The 20571-nt window shown below is 34.0% G+C and overlaps 1 protein-coding gene across 8 annotated transcripts in view; it reads left to right on the top strand.

The window, feature by feature from the left end:
- Positions 1-20571, top strand: part of QKI (QKI, KH domain containing RNA binding) — a 171195-nt gene that overhangs the window by 117500 nt on the left and 33124 nt on the right. For all 8 annotated transcript variants that reach the window (XR_005025052.2, XM_036886715.2, XM_036886714.2 and 5 more), the window contains one exon: positions 8495-8638. Coding sequence is in view for 7 of the 8 variants with exons in the window: in XM_036886715.2 (XP_036742610.1) it covers positions 8495-8638 (144 nt within the window). In the remaining variant the exon portion in view is untranslated. The remainder of the gene's footprint in view (positions 1-8494; positions 8639-20571) is intronic.

Here is a 20571-nt window from a genome sequence, read left to right as displayed (position 1 = left end):
AGCGGAATCACAGAACCCATGAATGGACTAACAGGTATCAAAGGGAAAGGGACTGGGGAGGATGGGTGGGTAGGGAGGGATATGGGGGGGGTAGAAGGGGGGTATTAAGATTAGCATGCATAATGAGGGGGTGGGAGAAAGGAGAGGGTTGTACAACACAGAGAAGACAAGTAGTGATTCAACAACATTTTGCTCTGCTGATGGACAGTGACTGTAAAGGGGTTTATTTGTGGGACCTGGTATAGGGGAGAGCCTAGTAAACATAATATTCTTCATGTAAGTGTAGATTAATGATAACAAAATAAGAAAGAACGAAAAGGGGGGATTACTCCCTGGTAGGATAAAACTAACTGTAAATCAACGTTTAATGCATGCTTTAAATATCCTTAACTTTTATCACTTAAAGGGTGTCAGATGATCAGCTATGGAGGTACATTTTTCTTATAATATTCCTTTCTCTTAAAAAAAAAAAAAAGCAGTTCCTGTGTGGTGACATCCTAGGAATTCTACACAATGGTGTAAAGGGTATATGAAAGTGTAGGCAAAGGGTCTGTTTGTTTTTATACGGAGGGTCAAAGCCTAATTTGGCTACCTAGAAAATGAACTAAGATACGATATGAAGAAGAACTTCCAACCTCAGCACTCTCTGGAAGAGTCATACCAGAAGATGATCATCAAAAAACCTCTACAAAGATCCAGGTGCTGCTACAGCTGTACCTGCATTCATCCCACCGATTCCTGGACTTGCCATGGGAATGAAGAAGGAGATATCTAAGCTGGCCTGTGCATACAGTAAAACAACAAATTTGACTGGATCTATACTGTCGGAACTCAACCAAGAATTAGGAGAAGTGCAAGTTGTATCACTCCGAAATGTTACAACTACAGACTGTCTACTGTTAAAAGAACATATGGGATGTGAACAGTTCCCAGGAATGGGTTGTTTTAACTTGTCTGATTTCTCTCAGACTGTTCAAGTTCAGTTGGACAATATCCATCATATCATAGATAAATTTTCACAAATGCCTAGGATGCCTAACTGGTTTTCTTGGTTTCACTGGAGATGGCTGGTCATTATAGGTCTGCTTTGCTTATGTAACTGTATTCCTATTATGTTAATGTGTGTGCGCAATTTAATTAGTAGTTTAAAACCTATACATGCTGAAATTACTCTACAAGAAGATATGTCAAAGAAATAATCAATCTTCCCATGTTTTCTTCTGTCTGCTACTTCTATAGCTTTTCTTCTTCCTTCCTAATTACAACCCTTAAATAGAATTCGTGCCTCATATCGAATTTACTGAGTATCATAATTCTCCCAAGTGGTTAAGATACCTCAAGACAAAGGCTGGGCATAGAAGCCACAGGGCATAAATCTGCAAAGAAGTAAAAAGCTAACCTTTTCAAACAATATTGCTTCTCTCTCACTTACCAACTTTACATTTCCCTGTATGGCCCCGGAAGATGACTGGTTAGCCAGAGATGGGTAAGATTCCTCAAGGGAGGAACAACCTTAGACAGGCACAGTCACAGGGGGGCCATCAGGTGAGAAATTGGGGGTCAACAGAGGTGAGGCTTAGAACCTCACCCCCTCTGTTTTGAGAGAAATCTCCTGCGTCCATGGATGTTTTATTGCCCTTGTCTAGCTTAGATTAACACTTAGTCTACAGGCACACACCTGATCATCTACATTTGCTCTCTTACAACACTAAACTATGTTTTCTACCTTTATCTTGCATCTACCTACCACTTCAGCATTTTATTAAAAATAATAATAATAATAATAATATAATAATAATAATATTGGGGTAGAAATGTGGGATTCACATATAAATCAAGTATAAAAATCAAACGAATATTCATATTTGACCTGTTTGTTTATAGTTCATAATGCGTGATCAAAACCGAAAGTTTTTGTGATGACTGCCCTTGTACTGTTCACCATGTAAGAACGTATTCACTCTGTAAGAATTTGTTCACCATGTAAGAACTTGTTCGTGATGCTTCAGAAGATTGGAGACTGACGAGAATTAGGCTTAGGGTGGATTAATGATTGTGCATTGAGCATTGAGTCCCCTATACAGAATTTTATTGTTGTTAACAACCATTTGATCAATATATATGAGAGATGCCCTCTCAAAAAGAAAAAAAAAATGTTCTTTGAATTATCCAAATTGTTTCATTATACAAGCATTTGTTGAGTGCCTGCTGCCTATAAAGACTTCCTACATGTTTATTTTAACAAACTGAATTAAAATAAATCTAGTCTTCAGATACTCGAAAGTAATTTGCTTTGAAAACATTGTTAGACTCAAGTTCAAATTAAAAAATATTTTGATATCAACTTTATAATGAGTCAGCAATTACATTGTGTGAAATCTATGTTTTCTTAATGAAACATTTTTTTAAGATTGCATGTAGAGCTGGAGATGGTTATCTATCTAAGCTTTCCCAGTTGGCTTAAAATGTTTGTAAGTGTTATTGGTATATTGGTTTGCTTAAATCAATATAACATTTTTTAATTCCTTCTGGGAGTTTTGGTATATAAACTTTCATATTGAGAGCACAGTAGTGGGAGAAGTCTTCTGCTCATTTACCTGGCTACAAATGTATAATTAAAAAAGAGTATCAGCAGGGCTTGGGACAATCAGTGTGTTCTGATGCTACATGTTATTGAATTACTGTGTTCAGATAGATACTATAATTTTTAGCTTCATAGGGCAATGACTCATTGGGTGTTTTTTTAATCAGAAAACAAAAGTAGTTCCTCAAATTCTGAGAATTTTTTTACTTAATAATTTTATGTCACTGTATACAGCAACTTCAGAAATGAAATGGATGATGTTTTGTTGAAAGTAATGGTTAGAGCCTATTTCAAGACAATAAGACCGGAGAAATTGCTGCTGTATATGTTCATTGCCACAGGTTTATCATTTTAGTGTATTTGTGCCATTGCAATTTGGTAGGCAATTCTTTTATCTATAAGGAAGAGTGTATTAGTAAGGTGTAACAGATTTGTTTTACCAGCTGATTATCTCCCAGTTATTTTTCTTCACTTAACTTATTCAGTAATTCTTCTATGAAGAAAGAGCTCTTGGCTTGAAATTATGAGTTTGGACCAGTACAATAAAACTAAAGCCAAATTTACCAAAAAAATGTCAATTTATACGTTTCTTCATCTGCAAAGTCTCTGCCAGCTCTAAAATTCTATGAGTGCGTACTTAAAATGCTATGCAAAAAATATTTACAGGTAAAATGATAGTATAGAAAAAAATCTAAAGGTTTAACACATTAGTGTTCTGTTCCTAAGTCTTTCACTAACTCATGATGCTATTTTAGGGTAGTTGGCTTAAATTTAGGTCTCTCATGTAGGTGATGTCTTGTCCTAGGAGTTGGTTGTGAAAGTGCAGGTTCTGAAGTTCTACCTTGTAATGTACTGTACTGTCTGTGTGCCTTGGGCAAGCTTGTGTACGCCAAACTCCTCATCATGTTAGTAAGAGTAATAGTGCTGCACTTATGTGACTGTTAGGAGGATTGAATGAGGTCATAAGTTTATATTGCTTAGCATAGTACTCAGTAAACAATAAGTGTTCAGTAAAAGCTTAGTTTCTATCCTTATCATCATCATAATTTTCTTTTCTGAATTTGTTGCTTTATCATCACCTGAGAGACTAAGTTATTTGAAATTTGTTATTTCTTTTGTAGTTACACTTGTCACGAGTACAGATCATAATATAAAGTATTATTGGTAATTGTGCCTATCTCCTTTATCACCAAGTATGAATGGTGTTATGAAATTGTTTTAAATGCTACTTAACTTTAATTTACTGTATAAATAAAGTTATATACTCCATTACCTTGAATGTTCTTGTCATTTCAGCCTCTTAAAAGATTAAAGGTCAGCAGTTTTGAGCTTATAGTAATTCTATATAATTTGTCTTTTCTATCACTATTACATTAAGGTGTAACTTTAGTCTTGCAGTTTTGAAGACTTTGACCTTTCTATTACTTCATTCTTCTGAGATTTTGAAAAAAGCTAGTATTGAAGTGATAGAGTAAAGAAAAAGCACCGTCCTTGGTAGGATATGAAAATCAGACCTCATGAATGTTATTGTAGCAAATCTAGGAGAGTTAACTAGAAGAGAAATAAGAAAACAAGAATAAATATTTGGGATAAAGATTGTCAAATGCAACTGACAGCTTAAAAGAAACAGTCCCAGAAACAAAGATACATGATCTAGGGAGATGATGTGGAGGCTTATACAGAGACACAATAGTAATAAATACAGTTGAGCCCTGTGGTTCAGAAAGCTGCAGGATATTAAAGTACAATTTGATATTTATATTGCTTAACAGTAAAAGCTCAGTTATTCAATTTTGTAAATACTTGTTTAGGGCCAGGTATGTATAAAGTCAATATGTACATACTGTCAAGAGTATAAAAATCAATCAAACAGGGTTCTGGTATTCAAGTGGGACTAAACTTTCTGAAAGCTAGACTAAGACAATGCACAGATAAAGTCATGGTATGATACTCAAAGCAAAAGATTAAAAAAGTAAATATTAAAGAAGGCACTCTGGACATAGGTAATAACTTGCATTAAGTTATGGGTATCAGAATCCATATTTGTGAATAGGCCAGCTTGCTTACAACACAGTGTGACTATGAAAAAGGGGATTTGAAGTTAGGTGGACTGGAATGAGTGCGTCAATGTGCAGCTGCCTCTCTTTGTCACGGTACAAGTAGGCTATCAGTGCACTTCACACTTTTCTACAAAGCCAGTTGGTCCTGTCCTCAAGTTTTAAAAAATGCACATTTACTCAAAAAGTCATTTAGGATCAATAGTAGCTGAGACGTAGCTGGACAAGTTTGGAGAAGGGAGATAAGGGCTCCAGTTTTGACATGTTGAGTTGAATGTATTTTATAGACACTGATGTATACATGTCAAGTTGGCAGTTGAATTTGGAGGTTTAGAAACCTGTGGGGAACACTGTGCTGGAAATGTAAATTTTGGAGTATGTTGATGCAAAAATAAATAAATAACCCATTTCTCTTGTATTACTGAAGATTTGGTGGCATCTAATATGAAATGACATTGCTTTGGGTGACTAAAACACACATTGTAATAATTAGTAATAATGAGCTATTTTTTCCACATCAGTATCTCAGGTGTTTACTCCTGAAATACTGTTTGAAATATAGCTGTAAAAAGAAATTAATGCCTCATCAACCAGTTTCTAAAAGATACACCATTTTTTAATTTGTAACTGGCACTTAAGCTGTTGAATTAAGAGTATACATTTACCAAAGTGTTTTACAACTCAAAAATTTATTCCTTCAGTAAAGCTGACTGTGAAATTTGACTGCAACTTCATTCTCTGTTCCTATGATGCAAATGAAATCCTCTGGCTTTTGTCTTTCCCGTGTATTCTGTGGCAAGTCACCTGTGATTTTGGTTTTTATTGGTTTTTCTAAAATATTTTAGAAAATTAGTATCCTCAGTTACGCTTATATTAATACCTGCATGCGTCAGTGTCTTAAACACACATGCTCCCAAGCTTTAATGTCCTTGTCTGTTTGTTATATCATCTGTGTCAAGTTCTTGGTTGGTTTCAATTGATTTTTCTTCTCATATATGTTATACTTTCTCATATATGTTTTCTTCTCATATGTGTGCTTCTTTGCATGCCTGTCGATTTTTGATTGGATGCCAGATAGTGTGAATTTACCTTGTTAGGTAGGAATACTTCATATACCTGTGAGTATTCTTGGGCTTTGTTCTGGGACACTGGTTAGTTGGAAGCTGATTGTTTAAGGTATTGCTTTTAAGATTTATTAGCAGTACCAGAGCAGTAGTCAGACTAGGTTTAATTATTTCCCACTACTGAGGCAAGACCTTTCATGTACTGTACTTAGTATCTGTGGATCATGAAGTCTTTCATCTGGCTCTGTGTGGGAGCCCAGCACTTCGTCAAATCCTTTTGCTGGTTCTTTTTCCAGCCTCTAGTATTTTCTTCCACACACACGCTCTGATTAGTGTCAGCTGAACGCGTGAGCGGACCTTATGCAGCTCTCCAGCTCTTCTGTGCGGCTCTGCCCAGGACTCTCCTCTGTGAACACTGGCTGCTGTGGTCTCCCTGCACTCTTAGCTCAGTCTCTGTCACCCAGAGGCGGCCTGGGATCGCTCCTGATTCTGTGGCCTAGAGACTCCCAGGCTGGGGAGCTGGGCCATCCTGAGGTTTCACCTCACTGCTTCCTCATCCCTCAGCTTCACTGTCTTTACTGCTTGAGATCCAGTGGCTTAAGAACTGTTGTTTCTTGTGTTTTGCCTGTTTTTTTGGTTGTTGGAGACAGGAGAGTGAATCGTGTTTGTTACATTTATCTCGACTGGAAGCAGAAGTCCCTTACTCATGGGTTTAGAACAGTTTTTAAGGATCATCAAAACATACAAGTAACTTTATTGGACCTGTCTACAAAAAAAATCAATAACAAATTTTGGTGATAAAATATTGACATTTTTTCAACATAAAAATTGAAATCTGGATTTAAAAATTTATTTTTCTTGCCACAGTAAAGGTATGTATGCACATTTTATTTTCTTTGGCATGTAGATAACCCTGAGGTTTTCAATTTCTTGACTCATTGATTCCCTAGTTTCTCAGTTTTTCATGGTGTTTCCAGATGAAAATAAACAAAAGTTAACAGTTCTCTTTTTATTGAATAGTTACTTCCAAACAACTTGATCAGTATTTATATCAAAACAACTTTAATTTTTAAAAAAGTTTTAATTGTAAATAAACACACTTTTAGTTAATGGAGTCTGTGTTTCTCTTGGGCCCTTAAACCTGGGAATCAGGTTAGACACTAATATCTTCTTTCCCTATTCCACATTGATTTTCACATGTACTTGTTTTTTATTACAGCAACTGCTGCAAACCTGGCATTGCAAAGATATGACATCATCAAAAGAAATGTAGGGTGATCTAATGTTGAAAAAGATATTTTGAGCTAGAAGTTTACATAGTATCTGACAGAAGTTGACTTGCTGTTTCCCTTGAGATTTCAAATATCCCTTGGAACCTCTGGGGGCACACTGTGGTGATGAAGAGTTTACTCTCTGGGATCATGTAGATGGCCTGCCATAGAATTGTGTGCTTTGTCTTGTTTCTCATTTCCCCTCACAACATTTGTATGTATTTTCATACTAATGATAATAACAAAATAAAGGCAGAAGCATGTACTCAACTGTTAGAACTTATTTCTGTCCACACTGGCTAAGCTCCAGAGATTTCTCCTAGTATATCCTCTGCAAACATGTATGTTGTAGTAGAAAGCTGTTTTACTACACCAGTTTTATTTATACCAGTTTTATTTTACTGGATTCTCAAAATTTCGTAAATTAATGGCCATAAGGTGCAAGTTTCAACAATAGATATTATTGTTTAAGTATGGTACCTTACACTGAGCCAGGGACATTTTATATAAATACCATTTAAAAATTTATTTATAAATTCATATTCTTAATTTTTTATATTTATAAATTATATATTATAAATTATTTATAAAAATACTTTTATGTTATCTCTAAAACTTAAAATAATCAATTCTGAAATTATGTTTTTGGTGAAAGAGAAATGTGGCCAATTCTAATCTAAACCTCCCTGCTGCTTGACAGTGTTTCCAACTTGGAGCTAATTTCCCTCATGAAGTTATTTGATGACATCAAGGAAATGAAACATACATGTTCTCTATTGAACCATATTTATGAGTCAATATAATAATAGAGTGACATTTAGTTCACTGTTTTTTACTTGGTCTGATGGAACTAGACTTAAAACTAGTCATATTTATTTATTCCTTGTTATTATAGTGAAATGTTTCCGTAATTACCACTCGAAATATTTAAAACAAATGGCACTTCTCTTATATAATAAATCTATTTGCAAAATACTTTTCCTAATATTGAATTGCTATTTAGTATTGTTATTTTAGTAACAGTGTTACTAAAAGCAGTTGTAAGGAAATGAAAAGCACTGAATTTGAGACTGAAAACACTGATTCAGCTCCCAAATTGGCAAGTTATTAGCTTTGTGACCATGACAAGTGACTTGCTTAAATTAACTTTGATGACCTTCTATTTACTTACAAGTAAAATAAGAAATAATAACATACTTTTTATGATAACCTAAGGAGGACACCAAACATAAGTTTCTTAGTACATATGAGCACTGCAGGGGTGTTGTGATTGCTCACTGTTGTATCCTTAGCAGCTGGCTCTAAGCGCTCAACAGACATGTGCTGAATTAACTGTCATTTTGACCCAGTGGTCTCACACCCAACCTTTCCACCAGGAAAGTGATTCAAAATGCTTCTAATGTCATCGTAGCAAAATCATGCAAACATAGGTGAAATAATTGGCAACGGGTTAGTATTATGATGTACTCTCTCTTTCAAAATTAAAATTTGTAATAGTGTGCTTTCTAAATTTTTTAGGAGGAGCAAAATAGAGGCAAGCCTAATTGGGAGCATCTCAATGAAGATTTACATGTACTGATCACTGTGGAAGATGCTCAAAACAGAGCAGAGATCAAACTGAAGAGAGCCGTTGAGGAAGTGAAGAAATTACTGGTACCTGCAGTAAGTAGTAATTTCCAAATTGATATTTAGACCCAAACCTCTTTTTCAGTTTAATTTTAAATTACTAAAATGCGTATGTTAATAAAGAATTGACTGTTTTTTTTCAAAATTTTATTTAAGCACAAAATATAAAAATAACTTATAACTCACTTATTGTATAATAGATGAACATAGACATTGCTCACATCCTTAAATGGGAAAGCCTTTTTATTTTTTATGGAAAAAAGTGTTGTGAGAGGAGCAAATTCAATTAGTGGCCTACTTTTCAAAAGTATTATTACCTTTGCATCACTCTTATCATAGGGTAAGAATGTGGGTACATCATCAGTTGGATGATAAAAGCTTTTTTTCTTTGTGGAGCAATTTCTCATTGTAAGCAAGTAATGAGTGTACAGAAGTCTGTACAACTCATTTATGTTTGGTGAGCTGTGCAAATAGGAACCTGTTATTTGAGTTGTCTGTGGGTTCCAAGTACTCTATTGTATTGGTGTCTCCCATGGAAAGATTAATGTTCCACAGTGGAATTTTTGATACTATAAAATTTTCATTTAGAAAAAGAAAAACTTTTATGTAATTTTTAATATACCAGATGCCATTCTAGAGCTTTTCACACTCATTTAATAATTCTTTTAAGTTAACAAAAACTATTGAAGTTCATATTTAGGGATCTTAAATAAGACACTGAAACTAATTTTGGAAGGTGGCATCTCATAAGAAATGATTTGAGACATCTTTTTGTGTTGTCATCTACCCTCCCTTCCATTCTTTATCTTCCCCTTTCTACTTTCTCATCCCTTTTGTCTTTTCCTCATTGCTAAGAACCCTTTAGTAACTTTAGAAATGATGATTGAACTACTACCAGAGTATTTATCTTTTTCAGTGGAAAATGAAAAATTACTGGTTTTCTAAGTCATTATTAAAATATTTTTTATGTTAGTAAAAATATATGGAAATGTGGACTCTAACTTGATATTTAGAAAATAGAACACTGTTAGTATTCTAACAAAAATTTATTGACACGTAAGTCAATATGGTATCTGCTGTCCTTTATTCCTCAGATACTCTATTCTACAAATAAACTTTAAAATCATAAATATGTTCCATTTACTTGTCAAAATTAACTCCTTGGAAGAAAAGCATTTCATGTGAATTTTGTTCAATATGTCTTACAAGGAATAAACAAACAGGTTAAATATAAACTAAAACCTATATTTGCACACTATTAAACCATATAATCTTCTTTTTCTTAATTGTGCAGTATTGAAAAGCTATATGGAAAAGGGTTATTTTCTAAGCATACTGAACTGTTAGTTCTTTTAGGTTTCTTAATGTCTACTAGCTGAGTTAAAACTTTTAGAATTATAAATCATAGAATAAAAATGCTTTTTAAGGTATGGTTCTATAAAGTGATTTAACCTTGCAGTGATTCTTTAATTCTTACCTATTTTATTAAATATATTTGTTGTAACATGGATGCTGTATCAGGGAATTTATTTTAATTAAACTGGGTATTATTAAACATTTCTGGTGATGGTACCAGGATAAACAAAGATTTAAACAAAACAGAGCTTTACAATTCTCAAGTATCAAGTGATTTGGGTCTTTACTTAAATAGATTTTTGGTAGATACAATACAAAATATTTGAGAGCTAGATTTGAATTCCATCTTTGTGGCTTTTTACTGTCTCCATTTCCTCATCTATAAGATTGGAACATCATTAAACTCCCATATAGTTACTATGAAATTAAATTAGATGTTACACGGAGAATGCCTAGCACATAATTGTTTCATACAAGTTTGCTGCAGTTTTTTGGCATTGTCTAAGTAATACTGTTTTACAATTTAATAGATCCATGTGCTGTTCTTTCCAAATGCTGATTATATAATAAATTCATTAATTCCAAATTGAAGGAAATGTAAATTCCTTACCAACTCATTGTTATAAGTGAAGTAAATTGGTTCAATCCTTACAAAATCCAACATAAGGCTCATTAATTTGTTATTGCTTAAATGTTTTTTTAAAAAAGTACTTTTGGACTGAAAATACTGAGCAGTCTTGATGTTTTGAAAAGAATTCACCTATAAATAAGTTTGACTAATTCTAATTTTCTTACGTAAAAGTTATAATGGAAATGATAGACTAGCAGTTATTTTGAAATGTATTATTTTAAGATGCCCTTGTAGTGAATGGAGAATTGAAGAAAAGAATCATCAGCCTAACTCAGTGGGATTTGACTAACTGGTATCAGAATTACTGAAGGAAAGAGCACACTTCTTACCAGCATTTACATTTTGTCTACCCTTGAATTGCCCTTTGCTGAGCTGCCAGTAGATCTTTTAATTTATTCTTGTATTGCAGAAAACTTTTTGCAGCTTTTCTGTGGTTTTCACGTCTCATAATTTAACTTGAGAATCGTAATGCTCAGATTTTTGTTCAGTTGAGCTTGTCATTGACAGGTGCTTACTTGTGAATTAACAGAAATTGCAGGCCTTTGGATTTGGAATTGTCAGTTGTCTCTCTCCTGTCTCTCCAGTGTTCTGGTGTGCAGTTTGGAGTTTCTAGCTGTTATCACTGTCAAGAAAAATACCGAGTTCAGTCAATTTACTTCCTACAGCTCTCAAATTTGCTCGCTTTCTTTCTCCCCATTTTCTTTACCCTAATCCAATCCCCAGTTATCTCAGAACCCCACAATTTGTATCCATACTTGGTAGTCTTGGGCCCCTCAAAACCCATCATTCCATTGCAGTCTATTCATAAACCTTTCCTTGCTTACAAACCTTGGCATAATTCTCTCTGCTTTGAGAAAAGAATGCACAATTCTTCAACATGGCCTTATGAGTTACTTCATGGTTTACCTTCACTTTCTTTCACGCTTCATTTCTCATTTTCCCTTACATACATACACATACATGCCACACCATTTGCACAGAATGAGTCATTCTATTATTAAATTTCCTGAAACTTCAATCTTCTCATCTGTGAGCCATTGTAATGCATTCAGTTAATGTTTATTGCATGCTTATATTGTGTCAGCTGTTGAGGATACAGGGAGAATAAATAAAGATGACACCAAAGTGCCTGCCATCATGAAGCTTACCTTCTGGTATGGGGCTGAAGGATAGGTTAGATTACTGACAATAAGCAAAAACAAATATAAATTATATTAGGTTGTGATGCAATGATGTGAAGAAACATAAAGCAGAGTAAGGAGATAAAGAACTGTGGATTAGGGAAATGTGATTTTTATGGTATGATTAGAGAATGTGTCTTGAGAAGATGATTTTTGGGAGGAAAAACATTGGAATGTGGTGCAGTCATCTGGATATCTGAGGAGCTTTCTAAGGAAAGAGAACAAAAAGTGCAGTGGCCCTGAGAGGTGTTTGAGGTGTATCAAGGGTGTCCAGGAAGGAGTTTTGTGTGCAGGTGAGAGAGGGGTGGGAGGTAGTGGGAGGTTAAGTTGATCAGGGAAGAAAGAAAGGGAAGGTTACAGAAGCCTGTAGGCCGTGGTAGGGATACTGGATTTTAGTCAGATGAAAAGCAATTGGAGGAATTGGAGGAGAGGAATTTATATTTCAAAAGATCATTCTGATTGAAGAATAGACTATGAAGGTGTTGGTAAACTCAGAGATGCCAGTTCACGAGGATTTGTAGCTCATCTAAGAGATAAAAATGATGGCAACAATTGTTGAAGATGCCGAGTAGTTGTCAGATTATAATTCTTTTGAATGTGAAGCTATCAGTAATTTTGATGGATTCTAGAGATACCTGTTTGAAAAATGTGGAAACCCATGGGTCTGATTTAAATACAGTTGAGCTGTTTTTTTTAATGCTCAAGAATAGTCATTTTGAAGACAAAGGAAGAAAAAGACCCTTAAGGGTTTTTCCTTTTTTTACACATACAATTAAATGCATTTGTCTTAAAAGTGCAATTGGAGTTTTGACAACTATGTACACTAACAACCACTGCCACTGTCAAGATTTCCATCCCTTCAAAAAGTCCTCTCTTACCCCTTTGCCATCAATCAACCACCTTTCCCTCTGTCCCCAGTCAACTAACTACTGGGGTTACTTTTGCCTTTCTTTTTTTCTCTTATGATCTGAAAACTTTATTTTTTCCCCAGCCTTATTGAAATATGATTGACAAATAAAAATTGTGTATATTTAGGTTATACAATATCACTTTTTAAAAGTGTACAATGTGATAATTTGGTAGACATTATGATTACAATATCAAGTTAATCAACACATCCATTATCTCACAGTTAGAATTTTTTTTGTGTTTGGTAAGAACAGTTAAGGTATACTTTCTTAGCAATTTTCAAGTATGTAATGCAGTATTATTAACTGTAATCACCATCCTGTACATTAGTTCCCCAGAAACGTAGTCATCTTATAACTGAAAGTTTGTACCCTTTGTGAAACATCTCCCCATCTCCCTAACCCCCAGCCCCTGACAGCCACTGTTCTACTCTCTTGTTGTATAAGTTCAATGGTTTTAGATTCAGTTTTGCCTTTTCTAGATTTCATGTAAAAATGGAATTTTTTGTGCCTGTCTTCTTTCACTTAGCATGGCTTTTTAGAGATTGCTGTTGCATGTATCAGTGGGTGGTTCCATTTTGTTGATAGTATATCATTGAATATATAAGCCAATTTGTTTATCCTTTGACCTGTTGTAGTTTTAATTTTTATTTCTCTAAAGACAAATGATGTCAAGCATCTTTTCATGAGCTTCTTGCCAATTTACGTATCTTTTTTGATGGAGTATCTGTTTAAATCTTTTGTTTTTTATAGGCTTGTCTTTTTTTACTATTACAACAGACCTTTATAATTTGGGGAATAAATCCTTTTTCAGGCAAGTATTCTAATCTGTGACTTGCCTTTTCGTTTTCTTGTGTTTTTGTGGAAAGGCTTTTAATAACAAATCCAATTTCATTTGTAAATACAGATCTCAAATTTTTTCTTTCTAGTTTTTGTATTTTTCAAGGAATTTGTCCTTGTCATCTAAGTTGTTAAGATTTTTTGTAATGAGGTTCTTCATAATATTCTTTTTTAATATTTTAAGGTCTGTAGGATCTATAGTAGTGCCCTCTCATTCATGTTAGTATTTGTAACTTTATTTTCTTGGTCAGTCAAGTTGTAGATCAAATCATTAATTTTATTGCTCTTTTGTAAGTACCAGCTTTTGGTTCTACTGGTTTCTCTATTCCTTTTCTATTTCATTAATTTTTGCTTTTGTATTTTCTTTCTCCTTTATTTGGGTTTAATTTTATTTTCTTGTTAAAAGTGGAAGGTTAGTGACTTAAGACCTTTCTTTCCTGCTTTTCAGACCTTTCTTTTAAAGATACAGATTTCTCTGAATAATGTGTTAGCTACATCCCCCAAATAATGTTATGTTGTATTTTCATTACCATTCAGTTCAAAGTATTTTCTAATTTCATTCATGATGTCTTCTTTGACCCTTGGAATATTTCCAGATGTTTCCAAATATTTGGTACTTTTGTTTATATTTTTGTGATTGATTTCTCATTCAGTTCAGTTCTTCTCAGAGAATGAATGTGTTCTATGAGATTTCAGTCTTTGAGTCTAACTAGGACATTTTTATAGTCCATGATATGGTCTAATTTGATGAGTAACCCATATACACTTAAAAATATGTATTCTGCAATAGTTTGGTGTGTACTCTATAAATGTCATTCAGATAAAGGTGGTTGAAAATACTCAAATATCCTATCCTTAGCCAGTTTCCCCCCTAGTTTTGTTATTACTGAAAGAGATTTTTAAAGATCTAAAAAAAGATCATTGTAAAAATATTATGCACAATAGCATGTTCCCCTTGAAGACACTGAAATGGCAGACTTATTTGGTATACACAGGTGTGCACATGTATATATATGTGTATGTATAGCTTACACAACCTATATGAACAGGTTTTGACATTATTAAAAGATTTCACTCTTTGCTTTACATAATGGCAACTTTCCTTTGTTTTAATTTTGAAGTCTTTCTCCCTTTGCCCCCAACCCCCGACAAAAAATGCCAGCTATTTATTTCATGCAGCTCATTTTCTGGAGAGAGTACCAAGCAGTATATAATAGGTGGCAGTCAATATTATCGAAGATGTTATAGGAGTTCAGGAAGGCATTAGAGTGGATTGGGTGCTTGGGGGAGAGGGATTCACATAGGCAGGTGAGGCATGAGCTGGTACCTTAAGATACAGAGTTCATGGAGACCAAGAAGATAAGTGTCATACATTTCAGAGGGAGAGAATTGTGCATTTCAGGCCATTAAAAGTGGTAACAGATGCAGTAGGATTACCCAAATCATGCATGGTTAGGGACTGTCACCTAAACTCCAGACTTCTTAATTTCCTTTATGGTAAAATTGGGTAGTTATTGCTTACATAGCCTTAGAAGACTTAGTAAAGGTAAAAATTAAATTACTGTTTTAGTTATGTGACAGTGCAAGATACGTGTCCTTCCGTCTTTCCTCTTCTTGTGTTTCTATGTGTTGTATGGACGGGTTACCTCTACTACATAATTAGCTAAGGCTATTACAATTTGAATTCCTGGCCATAGGAGGCACTACACCAAAAGAAAATATTTTTATTTTCTACCTACAAAATGTACCCTCATTGCTAGTCCACTGTCTCATTAGTGTAGACTATTTACAGCTGCATAATAATCAAGAAAATTATGAAACCGTCTGTATTAACATTACTAAAAAATAGTATCATGTAAAAAAGTCTGTTGCCCTCATTTATTCTTACTCCTTCTTTTCCTCTCTCCTTTCTCCCACTTCCTTTCCTCCACATACACACTAGGGGAGTGCATTTACCATCTCAGTTATCAGATACCATCCCTCTTTAAATTCTTATTCCAGTTAGTTGGAAAATCATAAATAATACTGTTTCTCATCATTAGGACCTTCTATGGATACATATCCTATGATCATTCCTAATTTCCAGAGGGACCTAAAAAACACTAAAATAGTGCAAGTAGGGAATATTGTGCTGGACTGTGTTGATATGAAGACTGAGAAAGCATAGGTGAGGGACATGTGCCAATATCCTCTTTCTCCCTTTAGTGGGAATGAAAGTAAAAAGATTTCTGCTGGGGAGATGGAATACTAAACTGAGAAGACTAAATGAGTAGCATTCATCTACATTAGAGAAATTAAGTAATTCCAGGCATCTGAGGTTACAGTGTCCCATAATTTAAGACAGACTTGGGCACACAATATGCCACCAGTCCCAGATAATTCATGAAGTGTTCATTTCAGGCTTTTTTACTTTACAACAGGGTAATCATGTCTTCCCTTTTTTTTTGTTTGTTTCATGTGCTTAAAGGTATTTGAGAACTTGAATGTGAATCAGTTTTGAATATATAGCTGATCTTTTTATGAAAGCATTTATATACCTAGAGCTCAGTAATATAAAGCTAAGTAATTCATCAAATAGATTCTGACAAATTTTCAGTTGAGGATCTTGGAATTTAAGCTTGTGCTAGCTTTTTCAAGGAATGTTATATTTGAAGAAAATTTATCAAAACTAATATTTCACTTTTCAAAAAAGGTGTCAGTGTCATCAGAATTTGAGAGAGTGGTGGAGAGAAAAGAATCCATCACAAAATACATTTTTTCAAAAGTTTGCTTTTCATGTTTCCCGTAGAGTATCTTCTAATGCCATATTTGACTGATAGCTAACTTTATTAATTAAAACCTGAAAATAAATGAAAATTGTTAAACAGTAAGATAGGAAAAGAGAGAATAACTCTAGTGATGGAGTCATCTTGGAGTTAAAAGTTTTTGCCTGGAGTTAAAAGCAATGAACTGACGGTGCTGCATTTAGAACAAGTATCAATAGTTAAAATATGTGGTATTGTTGCTCTCCTTTTCATTTTATTGAGAAAGAAGATATTAAAGATACATTAGAAGACATCTAGCTGTAGTGCACTTGCCACGTGGTAGAGCTATGGGGTGGGGGACCATCTCTCTCTTGTAAGGAAGGTGTGGCTGCTGTTTTCCACTGTGCACAACCGTCCTAGTCTGAATGGGAAATCTGTCTAGGGACCTAGAGTACAATAATTAGCAGTCTCTTCAGAGTGTCAGAGCAGAATTATCATTGTAATGGTTTAGCTGCAGGATAAAAGGATTGAATTTGAGTCTGCCTGTCTGCCAAACTAAATGAGTTGCCATGGGAATTTTCAAATGTGAGAGGCGTTTACTTAAAGCAATTTGGCTGGTTTGAATAAACTCATAAATTACAGGTTTGAAAGGAAGCAGTCCTTGCTTTCTCTCATATAGGCAAGACTGTATGGAAAGCTGATAGCTTCTTAAATTCTTAATGAGAATGAGTTGATCCATGTTCTCATGCAGACGATCTGCTTATTAAGGCTTGTCTTTTCACTAAATATAGTACAAGGAGCACATTTAAGGAACGATTTTGTTCCAGATCTCTGGAGGGAAAAAAGTGACAAATGTAGACATAAACTTTACTTCCTAAATTAAATGTGTCTTCAAATAATGCTGCTAAAATGATTGCTTTGTTTTAATAAACATTAACCTAATACTAACTTTAATTTTGTTCAGTGCATATACTAAAATATCTTTACACTTGTCATATTTGTCTCACAAAGTAAGATGAACACATAAAGCTCTTTTGAAAAACAGGTATCAAAGCACATTAACTGGATTATTCAGGTTATGTGTACAGCAAGAGTTTCAGCCCTCTCCTGTCTCTCAAAAGAACTGGGCTTTATTTAGTGTAATGACATTTTAGTGAGAAAATGCTCCCTTAAAATGCCTAAGGTGATGAACCTCACTTATGCTTGTATAACCTCACTTGTCCTCAAATACTGGTAATCATAATATTTCTCCATTGGTAGTTTATACCTGCCCTCCAGAAGAAACACTCAGGAAATTTAAGTATTTAAAATTTTGAGACTATAAGATACTGTCATGCAATAAATCAGGTCTTTGGAGAAGTCCATTAACATTTTCAAGCCACTAGGGTACAGTTTCATAAGGAAAGTAAAAATTTGGTTGCTAACCTTAGTGACCTGAAAATGTAAATGCATCTTTCAAAAATGTTTCACAAGGAGATGCAGGTAGGCAGAATGATTGTTTAATTCAGATATGAAAGTATAAAATATTTAAAAGCATAGTAAATATATTTTTGTTCATAAATCTTTATTCCTTAAGGTATAATTACATATCAAAGTAGCCTGATTAAAAAATCCTGAACCTTAATTAACAAATAAATAAAACTTCACCCAGAGACAGACACTTAAAATCTCACTTAAATTTCGGATACAAAGATCATAGAACTCCTTACCAGAGATCTGTAGAACTTCTGGAATCAAAATGGCATAACATGATTTATGCTGTGTGTAAGGTAGTCTGATGGGAATGGGTTTGTACTGCTATAGGAAACATGGTGGAGGGAGAAAGCACTTGCACAAATTTAATTGTGCTGGTTAATTTTTTTTCTTGCAGAGAGGGACAATGCTAAATAAAATTTAATTGTATTCTGCAGCAGTATGTCTTTATACCCACCCACCCCTTTTGGAGCCACTTTGTCTGTTCTGCGTGAGGGTAGCCACAAGAGCATTGTTTAAACTAGAATTTTCATAAATAATTAACAGTACTATATCTTTGGATAGCAATCCCTACAAAGTTAAGAAATGTGACAAGGTGTAGGTTTTAGAACTTCAAACACTTTCATACCAGAATGTTATAAATCACTGAATTAGCTTTATGAAACCTCTCTACTCTCTGTCAATCTGTAAAGTTGTCTGACAGTGGTTCAGACTTTTAAAAACCAATAGAGGGACTTTCCCCCAAACTTGGAGCTTCAGTTTCATGAAGCTGCTTGATGATAACAATAAAATATGTCTTGTCTAGGGTAACTATGAACAAGTTCTCACAGTATCGAGTCTGTGAAAAACAACCTTCTTTTTATCCTCATAAGGATTCATTGAGGAGTAGCTTCTCTAAACACAAAATTTTTTAGGGTTGACAGTTTAGACAGCTTTTAAGTCTAAATTTGAGGTTTTACAAATATAAAACAAGGGATTCTGGGAATAATCAGGCAGTGTATGTTTATTCCCTCCCTAAGAAATATTTTTGCAGTTTATGTAGGATGTCCTTCTATTGTAATATTGTATCCCATGTATCCCTTAGAACTGGCATGTTGAATTTATTATGCAACATTTTACATTTGCTTTTACCTGTTTATTCTTAAATTTTAATGTTTCTATCCTATAATTAAATATGCTAGCTGGGACCATGCATTTTAGTTTTTTTTTTTAAATATATTTCCCTATTAAATGTAAGGGTAAATGTATGGTATTCTCTAAAACTAATTTAAAATATATGTTACTATGTAATATAAATACTCTAAAACTAATATTCTAAAACTAATTTAAAATAAGTAATTTTTTTATTAAGGAATTAAAATTATTTAATAGAAAAGTAGGTGAGTGATTTCTCAGTGTATCTTCTTTAGTTCAATTATTTTCATACTTCCCTTTAATTTGTTTGCATGCCCTTCTGATGGTTGGTAAGTAGCATCATGTTCCATGTATATAGGTAAAGCATTTGTAATCCATTCACTTTGTGTTAATGTACACTGAAACTGAATTGGCAAACAAGAAAACCAAATACCCCTTATTTTATTAACTTGCTTGTATTTCTTAATCTTTATATTTAACCTTTCTTGACAGCATTTCAAATGTTTAAGTGTTAAAATACTTTTTTAAGTTTTTCAGATACTACCATTCTGAGATTTTATATATTATTCAGATGAATATTTTAATGTTAACAGATAAACTAATTTGTAAGCACATCTTACAGCTTGATTGTCTTCTGTATTTTTGATAATTTTTAAAAATTTCATTTCAAAAGTGACACTAATAATAAGACTCCTCCTTTATGGGAATTATTCTGAAGCCTATATTGCAGAACTGTCTATGTAGATGTTTTTAAGTAGATGAGTTTTGTTTTTTATTCTCCTAACCTTTAATAACTTTGTGGGGCAAAAAAATATATATCTTTCATGTATAAATCAAATATAAAATATAATTTGAATTGTTTTTAAAATTATGCCTTTAAACTGACATGGCATCAACCTGTTTTTGCTAAACCTCTCTGTAGAATATGTCTCTGAGCAGGTTACTGGACTCATGACTTAGCTTACTTTGTGGTATTAATTTATTTTATGAATTCTCCTGTGAAGGATGGCAGTGTGCTCTGTTTAAATAAAACACTTTGATAACTGAATTTAACATCTGTGGGATTATAACGTACTTGAAGAGATTGAAAGATTTGTTTAATGACTGTCAAAAATAATTAATCTCACAAACTTCTATTAAGAAAGTGCTCTTTACCAGGCTAGAAAAGAAGATTTCAGTACATACAAAGATTCAGATTGAGTAATGTAAATGAGTAAAGGATAAAATTAATGAGTTTCCCAGTTACTTATTTGATTGCTTGATGCTTACTCTTCAGAATTATGCTCTCGCTAAGGACAGATGCTTCCCAGAGTGACGTCTCACTCTAGTTCTTGGGCAGTCGCACCCATAACCACAGCTCTAGGGACTGTTGTCATAGCAATCCTTCTTCTGTGTGCCTCTAATCTTGAACTGCAGATCTCACCATCCATTCCTCCCCCTAGATGACTTATAGGCAACTCAGACTAACATTTTCAAAACTAAAATCACATCTTTCCCTGCTCTCCTCAAGCAGTGATTCCTCCATTGTTTTCTTTGTGAATGACATTAGTTAGCCAGGAGTCATATATCCTCCATTCCACTTTATGATTCCCCTCTGTCCCTACTGCTTCCTATCTACTTAAAAGTTCCGATTCTCCTCTTAATAGCACATGACTCTTACCTTTTCTGGCTTCACTATTGGATTAGGTCCACTGGTGCTTCT

Source organism: Manis pentadactyla, chromosome 12 (assembly GCF_030020395.1).
Source record: "Manis pentadactyla isolate mManPen7 chromosome 12, mManPen7.hap1, whole genome shotgun sequence".
Taxonomy (NCBI): Eukaryota; Metazoa; Chordata; class Mammalia; order Pholidota; family Manidae; genus Manis; species Manis pentadactyla.
The sequence above is the reverse complement of the archived record's forward strand: the minus strand, read 5'-3'. Positions and strand labels throughout refer to the sequence as shown.